Consider the following 24,088-nt stretch of genomic DNA (forward strand, 5'->3'; position numbering starts at 1 on the left):
AACAAATTAGAATGGCTGACAGATAAGAAACAAGGAAAAAGCAAATGAGTGTGCTGGGACAGGTGCAAGCAGATAATGATGTTGAGCAGGAGACTTGTGTACTGAGGTGCTGAGTTAAAGGGTAATAAGCAGTATAGGATTAGGATTTCAACTGTTCTACAGGAGACAGAAATTTGAAAAATATTTTGAAGAGACAGCACGATGGGGCCTTAACCGTGAACCCTCAAGTCAGAGCTAATTCCCCCGCAAGGGCTACAAAGGTTTTAAGCAGGAAAAAAAGATTTAACAAAGCATAAGTTAGATGAATTCTCTCTTGGGGGAAAAAAAAAAAAAAAAAAGGAGATCTTTAAGTAAATCATAGGGAGATTAAAATTATCTATAAACAAATTTACTCCTGCCTTCAAATGAGTTCTTTCTTCCAGAGCTGGTCTAATACTACCAGCAACATGGTGGATTTCTGAGTTGCAGCAAATGCCGAACAGTTCCCTCCAAGTCCCCAAAACTTCAGCTTGGCCTGTTCCCTCCTTCTCTCCACAATGTCTTGGCTTCTCCTCTTGCTGAGCTCTCCCTCTCTGAAAGCCCCACCCCACATTCTGAAAGCTCTCCCTATGCACATTCAGTTACTCCTTAGGGAGAAGCATTCCTGCCTTTCTCAAAGGTTCCTGACCTCATCAGTTTCTTTTTAAAGAAGCATGACATATAACCTCAAACAAATAAAGCAAATATGATCCATTGCACAAGAATTACAAGACAAAAAGATTTCGGTAATGGAAAGTTGCGTGTGCCCGGAGGTAAGATCAAGAAATGCAAATGAGCAACACTCAGGAACTCTGAAAAGATGATTAAAAGCCTAGATATAAAATCTGAAAAACTCTTCTCCTAACTTGATTAATGCTGGCAAATTTTGTTACATCTTTATTTAGTGGAATGGTTGTTATTCAGCAATTTTTACCAAAAAACAGAGTTTACATTAGACTAAGAGGAATAGAAGTGGGGTGATCTTTTTGAACCATATCTTACAAAAAACTAAGACTGGCTTTACTGTGAGTATTGCTGAATTTGGTTGCAGCAGTCTGTGATAGCTGTAGTGCTAACTCGTATCATCGCCTTTTTGGAAGTCATCACTTCAGAGGCAAAGAAAAGACATCTCATTACTTCAGGACAATACACGAGGCCACTCCACAATGCTACAGAGCAGTCACGCAAGGCTGCCCCAATTAATGCAAAAATAAAAAAATTGCCAGTAGTTCTGACAACGTTTCTTCCATACTATTGACAACTGGGAGAATCCTATTCTTTAAGAAAGATGAGCTGAAACAAATTAATACAAAGTTTGGAAATACATTTCTACTTTTGAAAGCTTTTTAAAGACAGCTATTGTAAGCTTTCTTCTTTTTGTGGTTTTAAAACAATGTGAGTCCAGCTCCTAACTAAGTGATTTAATAGCGTAAACACTACATAATGAGATGCTCCTAGTTTTTTATTTCTTTTTCTTTTTTGTTCCTTCCCATTGTGGCCTCTTAAATTATTTATTATTCATTTTGTAACCATTTCTTCTTATAAAGTGCCAGTAAAATTTCATCATGCTCTCTGAAGTACCTGTGGATTCAACTAAGTACTGATCTTAAACAGCATTTTAAAATGTAATGTAGCCGCTTTGCTCTTAACATGAATGGTAGAAGCTGCAGATATAGGAAATTGGGAACGCTCCAGCTGATTTGCACATGCGTGAAACATCCACTGAAATTATGTACCACTAAGAAATACATATATTAACATATGGGAAATATAAAACATTTAAGAAGTTACAGCATATACGGAGGGAACATGTAACAATAACATCTTTTAATTTTTTATCTCTTTAAAAATACCTGGAAAAATCAAGTATGAAGCTGCGTTTTGCTCTATTGCAAAGTAAAAATACCAGACAACACACATTACATAAAATAAAAACAAAACAGCTTTGCACTTGAAATCTGACTTTCAGAAACATTGGAAGATTTTGAAAATAATTATTTGAGCAGAGTTTTTTCCTCTCTTCTTTACAGCCACATGAAAACAGGTTCATGCTCACATGTTCATTATCAACTACAATCTAATATTAGAGAAAATATTCTAAAAAAATCCAGGCAGTTCTGGAATTAATAAAATCAGGTTTCCTACAGCTCTATGCTTTACAGTTGAAATGCAACACCTTCATCTTCTTCTCCACATTGCTACTTCTGTAGGACCATATAATTTATATATAAGTAATGTGATTAAAAATTATATACTTCTGTCAGGTAGTTAGGGCATAGGACAGCTCTAAGTTCACATCACTCAGATTTTCTGTTGTATTTTCCTGCCCTGATCGCCTTTAAGCTATTTTTTCTCCCGCAAAAAACAATAGCGCAAAAAACATGACATAGATAAGAACAAAGAATTCCTTATCCCAGAAAAATGCCAGAGGGTAGACAGAACATATGCAGTAAATTAAACCAGAATTCATCCAGAACTTACAGGTTAAATCTTAGAAACTGGTGAAACCTCTAAGAAACCTGTAAATAAAAGGGATTTATTATTATTATTTTTCAATAAGCTCAGTTGAGAGACTTTCCAACTCACCATCTAGGCACAACCCACCTCTAGGGCCCCATAAAATGGGATTAGCAGTGAATAGCAGCAGCCAGAAGTCACTTTTTGTATTCAATTAAAAGATACCATTAGTTAAAGTCAGTTGCTAAATGTTCCTTTGAAACATGCTTTTAATGCAAGAATGTTTTTAAAATACATTCTGGTAAAATAGCATCTATCTGCTGAAACATATTCCAAAACATTCACAGCATAATGTGTCTGCTATGCTGTTTCTGTGACTACTCCTACTGTTGTACAGCTCATATGAATGGAAACTTGTAAATTCATAATTTCAGTGAACATCACTAAAGGACACAATGAACTAATAACTTTGTTTTCAATGTTTCAGACAAAAAAAAAATCATATCAATCACATAGTCTTCACACAAAACAAAAAAGATCTGTTACATCAAACAGGACTTTACAAAAAAATGGCAGTGTCTCACAAATGAATACAAATGCTACGTGCTGCTTAGAAAAATAATTTATTTAGCTTACAAAATTTACATTTTATGTTACACTAAACTATGAGTAACAGTAGCAACTTTGAACCTGCAAAGAAACTATCTCCTGAGATATGATAAACTTGAGATCTTACTTTCATGAGTAGCTTGGAATACATCCCAAGTCCGCAAAAAGTAATGATTGATATTTTTAGTACTTCATTCGTACTTAACATTTTGTATTCTGATTGGAGAAAGTAAGTATAAATGTTGACACTGAATTAACATATGAACTATCCCAGGCAGAGCCTTAACCGAAGTTATAAACATACCTCCAGACTTGATGTCAAGGCATCACTTTACAGCAATGTACTCAAAGCACAATACATTGCTTTCATATACTTTGTAATCTAGCTATCTCAGCGTTTAATATTCTGACTGGTATTCAAAGCGAGAGTTGATTCTTACTTCACATTGGTATAAATTAGACATAGGCATGCTAAACTCAGTACAGCCACACACAATGAGATCGGTATGCTGGTGTGATGTGAATCAAACCTCATGCATGTTACGGCAACACAAACTTCACAGATTGACAAGGTTCCATGCTCTGGAATATCACGGTAAGAAATTTCTATACATCATAAAACTTTGTTCCTAAATGTGTGAGAGGCATTCTGAAAATGCAAATTGTAGGCTTAGTTATATGTGTACCCACGCAATTTACAAAAGTAACAGCTAAGCGTAATTCACTATGTAGTTCTCAAAACAATGTGTTTTTTCATCATGAAAGATCATGAAAGATGGCTGCTAATTTAAAAAAAAAAGAAAAAGGAATAAAATCTTGGTAAGTTATCTTGGAATGAAACTGTCATACAATAAAAAAGCTAAAGGACTTGCTGCAGAAGTTAGAGAATACCTGACAAGTAGTCAAAACGGTAAGTCTCGATATATTTTTTTTAAGAATAAAATAAATCATATTATTGAAATGAAAGATACAACAAGTTTCTGCCTACATGTGAAAATTCTCACTTCTGGTACTTTATTAAGTACATGATTTTATTGATTTTATTGAAAAACTAATGTGAAACAAAACATTTAGCAGTGAGTGTGAAATACAGCTGATACACTTTAACAGGTGAACCATTATTTGAAAACACCATAGTGGCCAAAGTTAGAGTGGGCCAAAGAGGTGAAATAACTCTGAATATCACAAATTTCATAATTTTCTACAAAAGCTATTTTAAGTTCAATACTTTTCATTATATGCAAGCTACTCCGAAAGTAATGACTCCTATAGGGACAGTCTGCCAAAATGGCATCTGACATGGAAGTGCATAGGTGCTTGCTGAATATTTATGGTGGCCAAACAGTGGATGTGAGCACAGTGAGGTGATGGGTGGTGTGTTTCAGCTGTGGACACAGCAATGTGGAAGACAAAACACATTCTGGACAGCCATGCATAGCTCTAACACCATGGAATGAAGAGTGTCTCTATCAGCTCATTCTGTGAGAAGTGTTAAATTACAACCAGGGAACAGTGTATGGAGGTGAATATCATCTTCAACGTGTTGGAAATGATGGTGGCAACATTGGAATAATGCAAAATTTGTTCCAGATGGGACAAATGCTCACATAGGAACAGAAAGAACACCATGTGTAAGTTTGTCAGGACCTATTGAACCAGTACAAACTGAAGATTACAGTATATATATACATGAGGCCAAATAAACCTCAAATCCTAATTCTGAGAATTTTTTAGGAAAATTCTAGTTTAGAAAAAAAATAAATGAGATAGAGCTGAAGTATTGCAAACATTTAGTCTGCTAAGGAAATATTTTAATAAAATACGTATTTGTTAGTATGTATTTGTCTGCTCACTAGATCAATGCATATAGTAGACTTGGAGATCTACAAAATGTAATGAAACTATACCTTGAAAAAATATTCCTTCATCCTTTCCTCAAACTCATCATTAAATGCTAACTTCATTGATATTAGAGATGCCTCTGCTAGCTTCAGTCATCTGGATTTCAAAACACAAAGGGTTAATTTTCTCTTAGATCAGTAAAGTCTTACAGTATATGCTCGTACGTGTTTATGCATGTCTATGACTGTAAGACATGTACGTAATTATGTGAATGGGACAATTCACATAACGTCTGTACAGCCATTAAAAGTCTGAACACACCTTTACCATTTGGTAATCAAATTAGGAGGAACCCACGATATCTCTGGTTACTTCAGCAATATCAGATTCAGCAAGCTACCTCTCTGGCACATTTTAGAGGAATAAAAAATAGCAATATGTTTATACGGACACAAAAAATAAAACATATAAGGCAGAAAAATTAAGAAAAGACAGATAAACATTTTTTCACATAAACGTTACTTTTCTCTGCTGAAAGTTGAATTTATACGGGAACGTAGTCAGTGAGCCTTTTACATTAAATCAGAGGATGGACTTCTTGCTGAACTGCTGGAAAAGGTCTTTCAAGATTTAATGTCTGGAAATAATCACATGCTGAGGAATTTCATTCCAGTATACCAGTCTCCATTTCATTTGCAGGTAGGAGGTTTAGAGGTATCAAACTGACCTTTCTGACTTTAAACCAGTACGGAGTATCTTGCACACATTCAATTCATTGGAAGCCTGAGATTTTTGTAAAGTCATTTTACAGTGAACTGCAGCAGCAACTGTGGACTGGGAAATATGATGCAATATGTCCACTGACACATGTATCAGATGCCAAGGCAACCTGAGTTTGAGAATTTCCCAATCAAAATGTTACATCACAAGACCCACTTTGTTTCAGTTTTAGAATGCTAAATGGGAAAGGCACTGTATTTTATTTGAATTAAATAATATAAAATATCTGGGATTAAAAAAATAAAATATCTGGATGAAAATGACTCATGCAGTAATTAACTTAGGAGTGCTTTTAATGAGGTACTGGGATTAGCTAGTCTTTTAGTTATCCCTGAATTTAGCAGGAACTGGCGGCATGAAATGATAAAACAGAACTCCAGTAACTGATTTTTTTCTCACACTCCCAGGGGAAAACAAAACAAAAACAAAAAAACACCCAGCATTTGCTAGTAAGCACATACAGAAATTTCAGCTTCAGAAGAGATTCACCTTCAAAAACAGCGTTACACAGAATGGAAGCCCTTCTATTACGTACAGGCTAAATGCCTATTTGTTACTTTCTTCCACTAAGGTAATAGAAAGGTTGAAATTTGAACATCTGATGCATTTATTAAAATGCATCATACCAGCCAGCAATATACATGAAATTTTTTCAAGTCTGATATTCAGTCTATATTGCAGATAAGAGAATTTCCAGAGTACAGGAGAAAACTAAGCAAGTATCTCACAATAAGAGGTGACTTGAAATGGGATAGGTAGATTTTTTCAGGGGCTTCAAAGACAGTTTATATAAGGCAGCCACTCTGGTGAAGTTTCAGAAATGACTCTCATTCTGGAAAAATTAAGAGTTTCTTGACTTGGATACTTGATTGTTCTGTTTTCACAGATATTTTTTTATCTATCTTTCTGGTGAAGACAAAACAAAAAACTCCATGGTTTCTGATGGACTTACTGATACTCTGATAGTCAAAATACATGACAAAAAATCTGCAAACTTCATAGTCACAGCTGTTTGGATGAGATTGTGTTGTCTGTGCTGGACCTAGCACAGAAGGCCTCTTTAAAAATGGTGCACATATTGAGTTGCATAGATGAAATAGCTTATGCCAAAGATGCAAACTGTTCTCTTGGCCAACAGTAAAGCATAGCTGATGCTGATTTTTTTCCACAGTAAGTCCAAAAGTGGGTTACTGGTGGTTTCTGTGAAAATCCTAGTGCCAGGACGTAATTTGTGCTGACTTCCCAGTTCAGTGCTTACTTAACAAGGTGAGTGACACAGAAATCCATGTTATCAGAATGATTCCATGTGACCATCTTTAGCAAATTTCAGTATTACTTCTCAGAAATATTTTAGATATCAGCAACTGTTTCTACTGAAGTTAATTTGAAGAAATACAGTTTATAATACTTGATTTTTTTGTTCCACTGCATACTTCAGCAGATCTCCTAAATCAGTTTCTAGCCTTTTCTTCTACCTGAAATTAATAATATTTCAGCATTACTGCAACAGTATTTATCCTTTATTACTTTCCATTACAGACTCATAGTAGATTGAGTAATAGCAATTAAAACATCCCAACAAACTTAGTTAGATAAATTTGCTTTTGCAGGAGGAATAATCATTACAATTAGGCACCATGTGATCTGAGGGTAGCTTAGCAAATAGGCTTTATTCTAATAAACAAGTAAGAGTGGCAGAATTCACATTAAAAGAGATTATGTTAGTGGGAACAACTGCCTTCATAATTACTGTCATTCACTGGGCATATCAACTACCAAAATTATTACTGTGGAGTAAGTGTAGAAATGCTTTTTGACACCTTAGTGCAATGTAGATGACAGATGAGAAAAGCAGTCTAAGATAAAAACAATTCTGATCTGAAGAGAGATGAAAACAACAGACGACAAAAGAAGAATCACTGTGCCTACTGAAGAAAAACACATACAGAACAGCCATTTGCCTAAATAAAGATAGCAGAACTAAACCTAAAACAGGTTTATTTATGCAACTCCTGTATTTAAATACAGTACCTTAATGAAAACACATTAATAATTGATTTCCAAGAATATTTAGCTCTAAATAGTAATAAGAAGGTGCCTCCTTGACACTAAAAGAAATCATCACGTATTTTCTCACATCATATGATATCAAAAATTCTTATGGTATTAAGGCAAGAAAACACATATCTACTTCTTACAAGCTGAGTAAGGGCAGATTTGCAACTTTAGCTTTGGAAACACGGTTGCTATTGTTGTTAGTACAAATGATAAATGCTGAATGTTGCTTTAGTTCAACCACAGTAACCTCTGTCATTTTTGTTGTCAGCATTCCCAGAGACATTAGATTACAGATTTTTGAAAGACTGAGGTTATCACATTCTGTTCTGCTGTACCTCTGTATACTAATACGCATTTCAGATTTAAAATCTCTCTTAGTTCTTTACACAGAAAAGCAACATACTCCTAGCAGCCCAATTATACTTCCAGTAAAGGGCTGCAATGACTTTTGCTGGAGTGAAAAATATTTTTATATGCAATAAACAAATGAATCAATAAAATCCAAGATGGGCTTTTATTTAGGGATTGCTTTGATTTAGATGGAAATATCAACATTTTGAAATTAAAACACCAAAAATAAGCTGTTCTGAAAAACACCAAAAGTAGCTGTTCCTCCTATTCCTTCTAGGAAAAACCTGCCAGATTTTTTCTACATCTATTTCTAAATTTTACAGTTAGATGAAAAAAATAAAAAAACAAACACCTCAGGAATCTCTGTTGCATTCTCCTGCATTTCCAGATAACTGGCCTGCAACTGACGTGAGTACTGGGAATACAGGCCTTAAAGAGGCACAGATATACTAGGTATGCAGTCTGAATGAGAGATTTAGCGAACCATGGTAACATTTGACTGTAATAAACAAATGGTATCAGTGTTACAATAATAGCTAGTTCTTTATCTAATGGTAATACTGGCATTTTCATTCATGAAAAATATATTCAGTGCTCCTTGGTGCAGCCACTATGCCTCTAAATCAGAAATGAACTGATAAGTAGATTTCTTAGCTCACAAATGGATTTTGGAGAATATAAGAATAGTATTCTCATTGTTCTATGGAATTTCATCTTCAGCTGTCAGTGAGACAGCTGAAAAGAAAGACTAATAATGTGACTGAGCTCTGAATATTCAAGGAATACTTTCACCATCACCGAAACATGGCTTTCACGAAAATTTTGAGAAAAGTAAGAAAATTGCTTTGTTTTGCTTCGTGATTCAGTTCTGCTCTACTCCATTCCATAAAGGGATGGATACTCCTTGTTACACTGAGATCTATTTTTAATCTGAAGTGTACATAATACAAATCTACTCTCTTGAATATTTAGTAATTACCTTCTCAAAAGTAATTAAGATAAATACTCTTATGCTTCCTGTAAGTTATTAAAAAACTGAAGGACATTACAAAATGTGAAGGTTAAGTGAAAATTAGTTGATGCCAAAATAAAGGCCCAGTGCATTTCTGAAAGCCCTATATTGAAGCCCTGTATTTCAGAACAGCTTTATAAACACAGATACTGGTCTTAGCTGATTATAGCCATTATTTAATATATACATACAAAGTTACCTGATTTACCAAATACTAAACAGAACAAAGAAATAAAACAAATTTAGGTGGGATAGGACATTTTTTTCATTATTGAAAACTGCTGTTTTAGGAAAGAATGTAGGAATGAGTCACCAAAGGGTTAAAATCCATTCTGATAACCAGAAAGGACAGTAATTTTTAAGATATGACATATACAGTATGCTTTATACAAAAATAATCTGGTTTTCTACTTTAAAAAATAAAACTGGTCAAAGGAATATTATTTCAGGCCAATATGGAAAAAATATTGTTGCTTAAACCACAAAGGGACAGTTTCACATAATGTCATTAAAAGAACTTTAGCCTTTTCACTTTGTAATATGAACTTCTATCAAAGGTGGAAGAGAGACAAATATTACATGCTATCTGAACTGCCATGCCAAGAGGGTAAATTTAAGAAACAATTTCCTGGCTTTGGAAACAATAAACCCTCTCATTAATGTGTGCGTGTGGTTTGATTTCTTTTCTTCTGTTCCCTCAGCCCTTTTAGAAAATGTTAAAAAAGGAAAAAGAACTCTACTGTAAACCCAATCACACAGTCAAAGGCAAATGAACTTACTGGGCTCTAAACTTACTAAATTTATTCACCTGCACTTTTAAAAAATAATCCAGAATTTTATGTAATAGCAAGGGAGATTAGACTGCTTATCTATCATTGTTAAACACTATAAAGCAGAAGTGATGCTGCTCTAAGGAAAGACAACTGATTTCTGAGTTACAAGTGATGAACAATGTACAAATACATCAAATGGTAAAAGCAATGAATATCTAGATTTTTTACAAATACCTTAGGAAAAAGAGAGGATGTTATTTCTCAACATATTGCTTCTCAGCTGAGACATTTAAGTTCCACTGATTTTCCAGCAAGTGATTTACTTCAAAAAACATTTCAGCTTCAGTAAAGTGAGTAGAGCACACATTTTTATCCATCAGCAGCAGACTCTTTCCAAAATGATACATATAGCTTCCTCCAAAAGTAATGCCTCCTGTTTATTTTCATGGAAACTACAACAAAGATCACAATGACACTATTTCATAGAGCAAATTCTCAGCTGTAAAACACTATTCTTCAACACGGTCACCACCATCAGTCATACATTTTCATCAGCAATGAACATGAGCCTGCATATCAAAACCTGCACCAGTGTAGGTGACCCACAGTCACTGTCACTACTGCTGACACACAACACCCACTGCCTCCCTGTGCTCATACCCACTGTTTTGGTCTCTGTGAACTTTCAGGAAGCATCCATGAATATGAATATGAATGGATTCCATGGAGGAATTCTGTGACACTCCTTTACTTCATCCATACTTCCATGTCAGACACCACTCTGTCAGACTGTCCCTCAGCAACAACATGGAATGGAATATTGATGAACAGGTTCAACATCTACTGCCATACCACCAACATCTACTTCTGACGTTATGGGCCAACATAATAAAACAGGAGGCATTACTTTCAAACCATCCCTCAGACTTAACAGAGCGTAATTTACTGTTTATATTTTATATAAATATTTATATTTTAAAATGACTTTTTTGTCATAAGTTTTAAGTACTATAAAATCTGCAGGCTGGAGACTTTCTTGCAGTTTTCTAATGTTTAAAAGGAAAAAAAAAAAACCAACACTTTAAACATTTCTAACTGTGCTCTGATCTAATTAAAAAAGTAAATTACGAATGTTGGATATAGCATACACTTGGTTTAGTTTATGGTTCTGTGGCCTGAGTTAAGCACAACTTCATTACGTCCATAGTCTTTGTAGACAATGACAGAAATTGGATTCTGTTTGTCCTGCCTTCTCCAGAAGAGATTATTTGGCTATGTGTTTGTCCTGCCCTTCCATTGCTGTTGAAATGAGAAGAGATGGACATGACTGCTTTGTTTTCCGAACCTTTTGAATTAACAGATGTATAAAAAGCCAGTGACAACACTACAATGCATAGCGTTATACACACATGAAAGGTAAAGAAAACTTTGCAAAATAAATAAGAAAGAAATCAAGTCCATAGAAAATGAAAGCAAAGTTCTTTTTTTTTTCTTTTTTTCCTCCTCATTTCCTTCTACAATTTTGATATTCTCAGCAAGAAGTTCTGTTTGAAACAAACAGAATCCATATGGACTCTGTAAAGGCTATGGAGTTCACTCGGATGGCAGAAAACTTCAGAAACTTTGAAAAAAAAAAAAGTACCTGTTTTCAGGCGGCACATAATGAGCACATAATGACCGAGATGCCTATGGTGCTAAAAAACAGTGTTCTAGAGAAACACTTCCTAAGCATGAAAGAAGAGTCCAAAATAATTATTGCAATGGTATTCATGTTACTACAGTACTCTAATAGATTTGGCAAATTTTTAAGGCACATCAGTAGTGATTCAATCAGAAGCACTAAAAAAATGGAAAATAAAATCAGGACCATCAGAAGAACTGCTATTTCTTTTGACAGCAAATTCTTCTGTGATGTGCTGCTTGAGATCACAGTAATGCAGAATTGTACCATTACTGTTTAAAATAGAATCATCCAAACAAATACAACCATGCAATACTGTATTTCCATAGCATTTTATATTCAGCATGACATGTCTTTTCTAACTGAGAAGAAAACAGAATAAATAAGTGATCATTAAGCCCTGCTATTAAACTTTCACAGCCACTTAGCAATGCCCTTCTGTATACTTAATACAGATGAGTTGAGATTCAGGTGCTATTGAGTGCTTTACCAGAGGTCCCACAAGAACAAATTCGCTACAACATCTGATAAAACTATTCAGAAGAATAATTCTAAACTTATAAGCTTAATTCTAAGCTTATAAGTGATATATGCTGAGCTTGAAAACATGATATGATTTTGAGGAAATTAGGCTTTAATATTTATACCTTCTTTCATAAATAATTGCTGCAAAGTGAAGGACTTAGATTCATAAATGCACTTGTATAACACTGTATAATAACTCAATAAATATTAGGACAAACATTTTTTATGAATAGTTTTGATTATTAATAATATTATTAAATCTTTTTAAATAACACGTCAGCACAAGTCCTGTACATGGGTAAATAAGCTCATATCAAAGATTAATGTCACAGTTCTTTAAATTCATAATATTTCAGAGATACAATAAATTTAGTTTAGAACTGCAGAGCAAAATGCAAAAGAATATCATAGTCCCAGAAAACCTTTGGTGTACAGGTTACAGGAGCTGATCAGAGTCTCTTTTGGGACTCTTCATTGAAGTGTTTGGCAATCACTGAATCATTACGGACGATTCGTCCTACAGCGGATGGAATTACCAGTTCAATAAAAGTCTTCTGAGTTTTTGTAAAATGTCCTACTGCTTCCCTCTTCCTGCTTGCAGCTTCATTTCACTGATGGCAACATTAACAGAATCTTCCTTGGTAGCATTTGCATCAAAAGGGACTATTCTCTGCATATGTGCTAAAAAATCATACAAAAATAGAAACAAAAAAAATCACAACAATTAAACACCTTCAGAAAAAGACATATTTTGCAGAGCATGACTATGTTTCATAATGCAGTAGTATATTTTACAGAGCAGAATACATGTTATTAATAAGTATTCAACATTAGTAATGCTAAAATTGACAAAACAGACTCATTTTTTCAGAAGAATGCAATCCAAAGCTGTTTAATATGGATGCAGAAAATATATCTTTCTTATTAAAAAAAGTAAGCTTCCGCATTTTCTGAAATTTAGAACTTAATAATATTCCATTTCCATCTAATTTTACAATACTTTCATTTATATGAAACAATACAAACCACTCAGAAAATTCTTGAGGAAATGCCATATTCAATATCATAAAGTCAGCAAGTGACACTGAACACTCACAGGATGCCATACATGTATATTCTTTTGCAACTGGCCACATATAAAATGCTAAATACATTATATTGTATCAAAATCTAGAAAATATAAATTGGAAAACCATCTTATAATAAAGTGCTGGATGAAAAAAATCCAAAAATCCAGACAACTGGCAATTATTTGACAAAGGCAGAAATGAAGGGGAACAAAGTAGATGTTATATACAATACACTTTTCTTCAATGGCCTCTCCTCTATCATGTGAACATAAGAATAGTGGTACTTCTTGATTGTTTATTACAAATACCAAAGGACCATTTTTGAAGAGTGCAGTAAAATTGTAGACATATATAACCACTTAGTAGGGATCACGTCCTCATACTTTAATGAAGAGAAGCGAGATGTTTTCATGTCCAGATGGAAAATAAAATCACTGTGTTTGTGACATCAGTAAAACAGTGAGTAGCCACTTTTGAGCACAGAACCTTCAGCATTTGTCCAGAATTATACTACTGTATGATTTTTCAAATTAAGAAAAAAACGAAAAATCATACACAGAATTGCTATACTAAATGAATTTTCATGTTACAGTTTCCAACCATCCCTGCTTCTTACCACTGAGCAACACAAGGTTTTGCTCTATAACACAGTCTTACAGCATCATGAAATTATAATGCCTTTTTAATTTTAATTAAGCTATTTATTTATAAATCTCAATTCAAATTGTCTTAAAAGCTTACGAAAAAGTATACATAGAGGGATAAAGAGAGGCATCAGAATACATTGCAGGAGTTAATTGTCATGGCAATAAAAATCAACATTTAGGACAAATTGCTTTTATTCAACCATGATATCAATTGTACTATTGACCATGTCAAAACAAGAGTATTGTTTATCACCAGATCCAAAGAGTCAGAGAAGACTGTGATCCTAGTTACAGATTGGGAAAACTGGTGGCTATTTTATTCTCCATAAAGTCATAGCTAATGAAACCCTGGAAAATGAATTCCCAAAAACAACAAACAGCTATAAAGACATGTGGCTGCTGGGAAACTATCCAGGCTAAAGCCTTGAAGTGATGAACTGTACAAAGAGAAAGGCAAGATCCAACTTTCAAAGCTAATATAAAGCATCTGCAACTCCTGGGACCTTCATAATATAAAATTATAGAAAATTACAGTGGTCATGAAAAACAGTTTCTGAGGATTATTCTTTAGATAACAACCAGTACTGAGTTTTTAGACCAACTGTTCGGTCTGATAATATTGCAGACTGCAAGCTGTATCTAATGAACAGTTCCTTGTATAAATTATGTTGTAGGTTATACATCTTCCTTTTTAAGACCATGAGTATAGAAATAAAAGCTTAAATTTTCACAACATTTTTAAAATAGCTTCTTTCATTTTTAAAGAAAAATCATTATAGTTGTAGAAATTCTTCAGGTAGAAAGATATAGACCAAAGAAAACAGAATGCTAATTACTTTTCCTTTCACCTGCATGCTGAATTGGCAACACTATGTTACATACATAGAGAGAGATGCAGATTGTTTTTTCCTTACTTACTCTTTCATATTTTTATCCTTTCTTCAACCAATTTTAAACCTAAATTCCGGGTTTCTCTACACAGATAAATTAAAGTATGTTCGATGCATCTGCTCTCTACCCTGATGCTCTTTAAATGTCACACAAATCCCATGTTAGGAACTAACTTTTTTGTACCAGATATTGACTATAATCTAAGTTTTCATGTGTGTAAGAGAGTAGGGATAACACAAAGGCTTGCAAATTGTTCGGGAAAATGAATTAAAAAGAAAGGTCTTCTATTTCTGAAATAAGATGAATTAGTCATAGCAAATAGGTGATGACACTTACAGGTAGATTTTATTAAAAGCTACAGGAGGTTGGGAGCAAAAGACTTCGATCTAGTCTTCACTGTCAAAGCCTCAAGTTATAATTAATTAATATCGTTACTGAAATTAAAAGTTCATGGAGTTTATGTGACTAAGATGAGTGAAGTAGTTTATCATTTAACGCTTACTAGGAATTACAAGAAAAGCTCCCAAATGTTAGAACCACTTCTGAATTTTCACTTGAAACTACATCAACAACTTTAAAATACACTTCAAAATTTGAATGGTGGAGAAGTGGTTCAGCATAAAACATTCAGTCACTAAAAAGTGTTCAGGGAGTAACTCAAATGCATTAGTGCACTGAGGCATCACAAAGGGATGCAAAGTATGTAGTGAAACCTATGGGAAACCTCTGCCTTCCTGCAATGGCAGGTGGAAGCATACACGAGGACATATCAAATGACATGAGAAATCTTAAACAGGCATCTGACTTGCTCTCCATAGTACTTAGTAATACTTAGTAATTAAGCATAAGAAATATATAATAGCACTTATGTGAAAAGAATTTTCGAAGAGAGAAATTAAAAACACTTTCATTCTATCAGAATCAAATAAAATCAGGGATAGAAAAGAAATATCTTTAGACTACTGCCTGGTTTTAGCTCCAGAAAATCTGACAAATGGATTTATAATAGAATGCAAATAAGGAAATAAAACACCAAGTATTTTCATAACAAATTTCTTTCCCTTAAAAATTAATAGAAAAAGGTAAAACACATTTGCTCTTAATTTTTACTTTTTTTAATAGTTTTTAACACCTAAGAAAAAAAAGCCCAATCAAAAAACAAAACACTAAAACCTTTCCAGCACCATTGTGAGACTTGGAATATATGAAATATGAAGATCTGAATAATTTATGATTTAGAAAACACCTTCCAGGAGAAAAATACAACAGTTAATTACATCTTAACAGGGTTTCAGAAGAAGCCTTCCACAACTTTTTCAATTTATGTCTTAGCCAAGAATGCTCAGCAATACAGCAACTTTAAGAGTTTGGTAGGAGCATCTTATCTATAGAATAAGATAGAAAAAAGTTTTAATCCTACTACCAGGCCTCACTATTAAGTCTCATTAAAGCATTAAGTCTCATTAAAGCTATAAAGGCAATGTGGGTAATTGTGATTACTTTTAAAATTTGAAAGAAAATAATATTTAAACAAAATAATAATTGACTGCATACACTACAGCATTCAACCCATAGCAGCATGACTGTCTCCTGTGTTAAGAAAATTCCTGAGAAAGATAATCTATGTTTTATCCAAATACAATCCCTCTTTCAGTTTCAAAACTGTAACCCACCACCATGCCACTCCTTTGTGAGGCAGAAATTCTTTAGCATTTGTAAGTCACTGGCATTAATTCTATCAAATATAATGCTCTTTGCTAGAAGAAAATTGAAATAGAATATAGTAGAACAGAGTAGAACAGAACAACCTTAGTTGAAATGCAAATTATTTTTCCTTATTCAATTCATTCCTTTAAGCGATCAGCTATATAAAAATTAAGTCTACTTTTCTAACAACACTATTCCTTAATTGACTAATTTGACCATGTTAGAAATATATTGCATGGAGCTTACTGCATCTCATCCAGCTCCTCTGTTCTTATAAATTGCACTTTTACAACAATGCTCCTTCACCCACCATGTTCTCACTTAGTGCACCCCAATTGCAACAACTGGAGTTTCTCCAGATGTTCTGCATTCTTCTTTCTCTCAGAAGTAGAAGAGCAAAAACTGAGATCCAGCCCAAAATAAATTTAAAAGTACTGACATCCCATCAAGTTTCATTCAGATTAAGCAATATAAATATATTTCTAGTATTTTGTGAGCATTTACATTGCATCTTTAAATTTCAACAAGTTTTTGCAGTGGAATTGCAGAATCAGGAAGCTGCTGAGGTAGATCTTTTGGAGATGAACTAGTTCAACATGCCTGCAAGGTATGGGTTGTTCCTTTTTTTTTTTAAATATACCCTTAACAATTGAGCTGTACTTTAACTTGGAAAGACATTGACAGGTATGAAAGAAAAATGGGAGAACAACTTTGAGTCAGGGGAAATTCTTCCTGACGTACAGATGAGATCGATGCTTTCACCCATATGCTTTGTTTCCCTTGTTGTTACTCAGTAAGTTCTGCAAAAAGATATTTAATCACAAGCTACAGAACTTGAGAGAAAAAGAAAGCAACTGTCTTCAACCTTACCAGATCAACTCAGGACTTACTGTTGGTGAGCAGTGATTTACTGCAGTATTCATTCCATGACAAAGACGTTTGGAAGTGCAGTGAAGCCTGAAATAGGACTTTCCATTACACAGAATGCACTAGGTTGCCAAAGCACAAACTGGTTATATTGAAAAGAAATGGAAGGTAGTATCCTTCAGGATAAAAGTTTTTGACATCCTTGTGTTGATATCTGGTATGCTAAGAATTGTATATATACACATATAGGTATATATGTGTATATATATACATATAAGTGTTTTCTTTTCTCTATGTATACTTATTTTTTTCTAAATCAGTTCTGACACTCATGGAAAGGTATTCTTGCACCAGATAAAGATCTAATATATCCTATCTTTTATTGTGCAGTTCCCATCTGTATCAGAGATCAGGTAACCTCTAATGACCACAAGTTGTACACATGCACTAGAAAGAATTGTTAAAAACTTTTGAAGTAAAGGCAAAATTAGTGAATTCAAAATTAGTGAATTAGTAAGCTGCTGCACAGTCATGAGACTTAGAACATATCTTTAGCCTCTGAGAAGATGCACAGCTTACACATGCATGATTGCTCACGTAGAGATTGTAAAACCGAATTCTTTGGCAGAGATCTGGCTGACAAACATACATATTTTATTTTCCAGTTAAAAATAAAGGTATAATTATGATGTTACAAAGTTATTCATATTCCATCTGATACCTAATGCTGAAATATAGAAGAACTCTTCAGAAAGTTCTAGCACTTTTTGTTAATACTTTTACTCTTTCAAGTAAAACAGCTTTAAAAGAGGAAAATATATTACCTGTTGTGGATTTTTTTTTTCCCCATGAAACAATACTTACAACTAGAATCTGAGAGCAGTGAGCTGGACGAAAAGTTGTTCTGAGTTTGCCAACTAGAAGAAGCAGCAGCCACTTGTATACCAGAAATTTCAGCATCCATTTCCACATGGCTGCTACATCTATCCTATGACCAATTAAACAAAACACTATTTCATATCATTAAGCTGTAAAATTTTATAAAATACATGCAGTTACACATATATATGCTCTGATTTCACACATTCTGGAGAATACTGATTTGAATTCTCAAACTACGTGTTATAATAGATATTTGCTTATGAATTCTGTAGGCAGAGAATAGGCTTTATCACTGCAAAATCTTTGAAAATCTTCAGCTGAGAAAACCACTGAGGACTGTTGTTGTTACTATCATCAGTTGCAATAATGTTCTTTTATCCATCTACCTCACATCCACAGTGCAAGGCAAAGCATATTGCCAAGACAGACATCTACAAATAATGAAGTTTCCACCAATGAATGGTCTACATCAATTTACTGAAGTTCAACAATTTACTACTAATAAAATTTAAATCCTTTTCCCGTGCCTCTGAGGAAACTCCAACTTCACTGATTTTTCATATCGAAGTACCTGAAGATGTTTTTTTTTCATTTTTTTTTCTTTTAACCATTTAATAAAGTTTGAAGTCCAATGTTAATATCTATGGCTAGACCTGTACAACATAGCTTTTTAGTGAGAAAAGTCATTTGGTTTGCAAGCTATGAAAAGAAGGTATTTTTTAAAAACCTACTTAAATCTTTATTACCAATGCAACAGGTAGTCCACAGTTGTAATCAATAGCTTCTAATATAAGATTGAAAGCTTGCTTTGGTATCTTAATTACTCAGTTTCTTGAAATGACAAAAGTTAATAATGCACAAATGCGTCATTATATAAACCACACAATTTTGCTTCTGAATTCTTATGATAAACACCCCAAGGGAATTTTATTAAAACAGATTTCAAATTACTGTTAATACTGATGTTAAGATTTGAAAACTGAACAGGAAACAAAATAAATTTTAATGTTAATTTAGAGATACAATAAGCTTTTGTCCCATCAGTGAAGAGATATTTACTCCTATTATGACAAATAGGAATTACACATATTAATCCCCCTATGTGCTGATGAGAGACTTAGTACACAAAATGTACACAGCACAACAACTTTAAAAGAAAATAAAAATTTAGTCTTTCCATTCTGCTTCCAGAAATGCTTTGTTAGAGTAGAGCTTTAAAAAAAAAAAGCAAACCATGTACACCAGAAACTGCTTTTTCTTTACAGAAATTTGCCTTTACATAATGAATCTTTCTCACATGCTTTTTTTTTTATACTTATATGCATTTAATTAAGTGGTCAGTTGTTTTTAGCAGGGAAGCAGTCCTAGAATATTTTAATCTGTTCAAAATAACAATCTTTAGGTTTCTTCTAGCTTTTTCTTTTGTTTTTGCATTAGTTGGTATTCTTTACTCCTTATTTTATTATTACTGGTTATATTTACTTCCTTTTTCCCTAATTTCTTCTTTAGCTACTAACGATTAGCTCATTAGTTGAAAAATCACCCTCAACATCTGACGTCCTTTATTAGCTGAAACATTACACTTTAACCTATAGGAATGAGAATTATGATTTTGCTGGCATTCTAAGCAAACAGGTATTTCACAGCCACCTGAAAAGACTACTGAGAAGTAGAAAGATGGAGTGGGGACAAAGGTAACCATAAAGATGGAAGAATAACTGCTTTTAGGGCAACTTTCACATAGTTTCCTTTTTTGGTCCTTAAATTGAAAAGAGGCTAGATACGGGATTAGCTAATACTTCTCTCAGATTAGTGTCCTCAAGCAACATTATCTACCAAATATCTGTCAACATTACACAGAAGAAACACAACACTATGTATAGAGTATGAATCAAAACCATCACAAACAATGAACTTTGATGTCTTCCAGACTACACTCTTTCACCAATCAATTTTAGAGACTCCCTACTAACAGTAAACACTTTTAAAAAATGAAACAACAATGCATTTGAGTCAGTTCCAAGGGAGGGTAAGAAAGGCAAGCATTAAAAACGGATTTTTTAGACTAAGCCAGCCTGATCACTGCAATCAGATTAGTGCCCGTCTGTTACTTGTTTTTGAACATTCTGTTCTATTTGTAACAGCTGTGACAGCAAAGAAGACTGTACGTCATGCAAAAAAACAATTAGGACTGACTAAAAGGAAGTCATTAAATGCTCCTTCTTGTCTAAAGAAAGAGGAAACCTCATTTTGGAATCAGCCTTTTATTTTGAACACATCGCATCAGTAAGCTCAGTCAGTTTAGGGCAATACTATATTCTGTTCTAAGTTGATTGCATTCCACTTAGATTTTCCAATATTTTCCAGATTTCAATGGCCACTGAATTAGTAACTCTTGTGTGAAGGCAATAGAAATTCCAGAAATTGCAGACTATTACTAGCAATAGTCTGAAAGTGAATCTGCGCTGTTCTTTTCATACAAAAGAACATGGCTCAGGTAGCTTCACACTGTTGTCTTAGCGACTTGTTCAGCTAAAATATTTTATCTTTTCCTCTTGTTAGAAAACCTACTGTTAGGTAGGTTCATATTTTAGAAGAAGACCACTGTGGAGGAAGTGGCAACACAAACAGCTTGAAGTTTCTTTGTAACATGGGGCATGATCCTACATTGGGATCTCAACTACCAAGAGACACACCTAACACTGTCAATGAATCCTGATTGCAATAGCAGAAAATTCTCAGTTCTCAATTCTGAACACTTATTTCAGCACTACTTGAACAACATTATTTCTTACTTTCTTACACTACTTGGATTTCAACATTACCTTTAGCAAATCACTTCTCTGTTTGCCTCAATTTTGTTTATGTATGAAATAGACATGATTGTAAAGAATACAGAGATGAAGTACTAAAAAAAAAACAACAAACCACTATATGCAGTCTACAAATTAATTTAAAAAAAAAATTCAATAGCCTTCTTCAAGCTAAAAGGACAAGGGAAAAGCAAACATACCAATCAAAAAACTGCGGACACAATTTGGCAAGCTAAAACTTGAGAACAGTAAAATTCAGATTTGCTTTTCCATGGAATTTTTAAGATTTTTTGGAATATTTCAGTTTATAACAAAGATAACAAAATGTCACCAAATTTTACAATTACTAAAGCATTTACATAAAACTTAACTATTCCAGGACAGAAACAGCAACATTCACATACATTTTTAGTCTGTGTTTGCATCATGAGTTAATATATGTTAAATAACCTTATGTTGCTGACTGAAAGCAACCACAAAACCAAAGCATAGTACACTTACCTTGAATTGTTGGACTCTTTGTTTTGAGCCTTCCAGCTGCTGCTGCAGAGAAGTCACTATTTCTTTATACTTTGTATACCTCTCCTCAATCATCTCCCTTCTGCAATGGGACTCCTAGAAATGCATTGAAATATCTAAATGATATTGTAATTTGAAAATCAGTTAGTAAAAGTTGGCTGACTACTGCATATATGGGTATCATCCAGATTTTCCAGGCAGTTCAGGTTAGCAAATCACTAACTTTCAGAAGCTGAAATACAAGGGCCATATGAAAGTACAATGTTACATATAAAAGACTAATATTAAATATTAAAAAGTAATCCTTAATTGGTGATTGATTGTCTGGTAACTCTTTTCAAAATTTCATAGCTTCTAACAAAGGAATTTTGCAATGTATAAAAATTAATTACAGGTTTTTAGAAAAATGTTTTAAGTAATAACTCTTCTAACGAATATCATAATGCAACACTCTCTACACATATTCTGAGTTGCTAATTAGGTTTTGACCTATTTCGAAGTTTGCTCTGAAAGTAATGATTTTTATTTTATTATGTTGGCCCACAGTGTCAGAGGTGGATGTTGGTGGTACGGCAACAGAGGTCGAATCTTCCCACCAATATTCCATTACATGTTGTTGCTCTGCAACAGATGGCAGCAGAGGGGCAGTCTGATAGAATGGCATATGACATGGAAGTGCAGGTGAAGCACAGGGGTGTCATGGAATTCCTTCATGAGGAAAGAAAACTACATCTGCTCACATTTGTGGATGCTTCCTGAAAGTCTAGAGATCATACAGTGGGTATGAACACAGCTGAGGCAATGGGTGATGTGTTTCAGCAGTGGCAACAATGAAGTGAAAGACAAACCTCATTCCAGACAGCTATGCACGGCTGCCAAACCATGAAATAAAGAGCATGTCAATCAGCATCTCAGCAGAAATTAGCTTATTTGATCAGAGAACTGTGTATGGAGCTGAATATTGTCTTCAGTCTTTTGGAAATGATAGCGCTAATGTTGGAATATCACAAAGTTTGTGCCAAGTGGGTTACACAAATGCTCACAGAGGAACAGAAAAAACATTGTATGCAAGTTTGTCACAACCTATTGAATTGACATGAAGCTAAAGGTGACAGTTTCCTGAATCACGTTATTATCAGTGATGAGATGCGGTGTCACCACTATTAGCTGGAGACAAAAAAGCAGTCCATGGAGGGGCAACATGTGAATTTCCCATAGAAGAAAAGTTCAAGATGCAGCTGTAAGGGTGTGAAGTGATGTGCACTGTCTTTTGCAATAAGAAAGGGGTGATCCTTCTGGATTTCCTGGAATTCAGACAAACCATCAACTTCCTACTGCACTACGAAGCTCAAATTTCCAGAGTTAGGCCAGAGAAATGCTGAGAAATTATTCTGAGAAGGCAGAGATACTGAATGTATTCTTTACTTCCGTCTCCAGTGAAAAGGCACTCCCTCAGGTTTCCCACACCCTGGAGGTTAGGGAGAGAGTCTGGGGAATGGGAGACTTCCCTTTAGTCAGGAAAGAGGATGTGCATGAGCGCCTAGGTAGCACTAAGGTCCACAAATCCATGGGACCTGATGGGGTGCATCCACGTGTGCTGAGGGAGCTGGCGGAGGTCATTGCCGAACCGCTCTCCATCATTTTTGAGAGGTTTTGGATAACAGGGGAGGTCCCTGCAGACTGAAGGATAGCCAATGTCACTCCGGTCTTCAAAAAGGGCAAGAAGGAAGACCCGGATAATTATAGGCCTGTCAGCCTCACCTCCGTCCCTGGAAAGGTGATGGAACAGCTTGTGCTGGATACCATCTCCAGACAACTGGGAGAAAAGGAGGTTATCAGGAGTAGTCAGCATGGGTTCACCAAGGGGAGGTCGTGCTCGACCAACCTGGTGGCCTTCTATGATGCTGTCACATGCTGGGTGAATGGGGGAAGAGCAGTAGATGTAGTCTACCTTGATTTTAGAAAGGCATTTGATACTGTCTCCACGACATCCTTATAACAAAGCTGAGGAACTGTGGGATAGACAAGTGGACAGTGAGGTGGGTTGAGAACTGGCTGACTGGCAGAGCACAGAGGGTCGTCGTTGGTGGTGCAGAGTCTGGCTGGAGACCTGTAACCAGTGGTGTCCCCCAGGGGTCTGTGCTGGGTCCGGTCTTGCTCAACATCTTCATCAGTGACCTTGATGAGGGGATAGTGGCCACCCTCAGCAAGTTTGCTGATGATACGAAGTTGGGAGGATTGGCAGACACGCCTGAAGGCTGTGCTGCCATTCAGCGAGACCTGGACAGGCTGGAGAGCTGGGCAGTAAGAAACCAGATGAGGTTCAACAAAAGCAAGTGTAGGGTCTTACACCTAGGGAGGAATAATTGCATGCACCAATACAGGCTGGGGGATGAGCTGCTGGAGAGGAGCTCTGCAGAGAGGGATCTGGGCGTCCTGGTGGACGACAGGTTGGCCATGAGCCAGCAGTGTGCCCTCGTGGCCAAAAAGGCCAATGGCATTCTGGGGTGCATTAACAAGAGCGTGGCCAGCAGGTCGAGGGAGGTGATCTTCCCCTCTACTCTGCCCTGGTAAGCCTCATCTGGA

The 24,088-nt window shown here is 35.0% G+C and overlaps 1 protein-coding gene across 2 annotated transcripts in view; it reads right to left on the reverse strand.

Moving 5' to 3' along the window:
* Positions 1–11,532: 11,532 nt before the first annotated feature.
* CEP128 (centrosomal protein 128) overlaps positions 11,533–24,088 on the reverse strand; it is a 95,657-nt gene continuing 83,101 nt past the window's right edge. The window contains exons 22-24 of one of the 2 annotated variants that reach the window (XM_019615807.1): positions 21,485–21,598; positions 18,153–18,276; positions 11,533–12,787 (exon numbers count right to left, since the gene is read on the reverse strand). In XM_019615807.1, coding sequence (XP_019471352.1) covers positions 12,681–12,787; positions 18,153–18,276; positions 21,485–21,598 — 345 coding nt within the window. In that variant the 3' untranslated portion in view covers positions 11,533–12,680. Of the gene's footprint in view, positions 12,788–15,856; positions 17,379–18,152; positions 18,277–21,484; positions 21,599–24,088 lie in introns of those variants that run through there. The other variant, XM_031553632.1, reaches the window with a different exon arrangement.

The sequence above is a fragment of the Meleagris gallopavo genome, chromosome 5 (assembly GCF_000146605.3).
Source record: "Meleagris gallopavo isolate NT-WF06-2002-E0010 breed Aviagen turkey brand Nicholas breeding stock chromosome 5, Turkey_5.1, whole genome shotgun sequence".
NCBI lineage: Eukaryota > Metazoa > Chordata > Aves > Galliformes > Phasianidae > Meleagris > Meleagris gallopavo.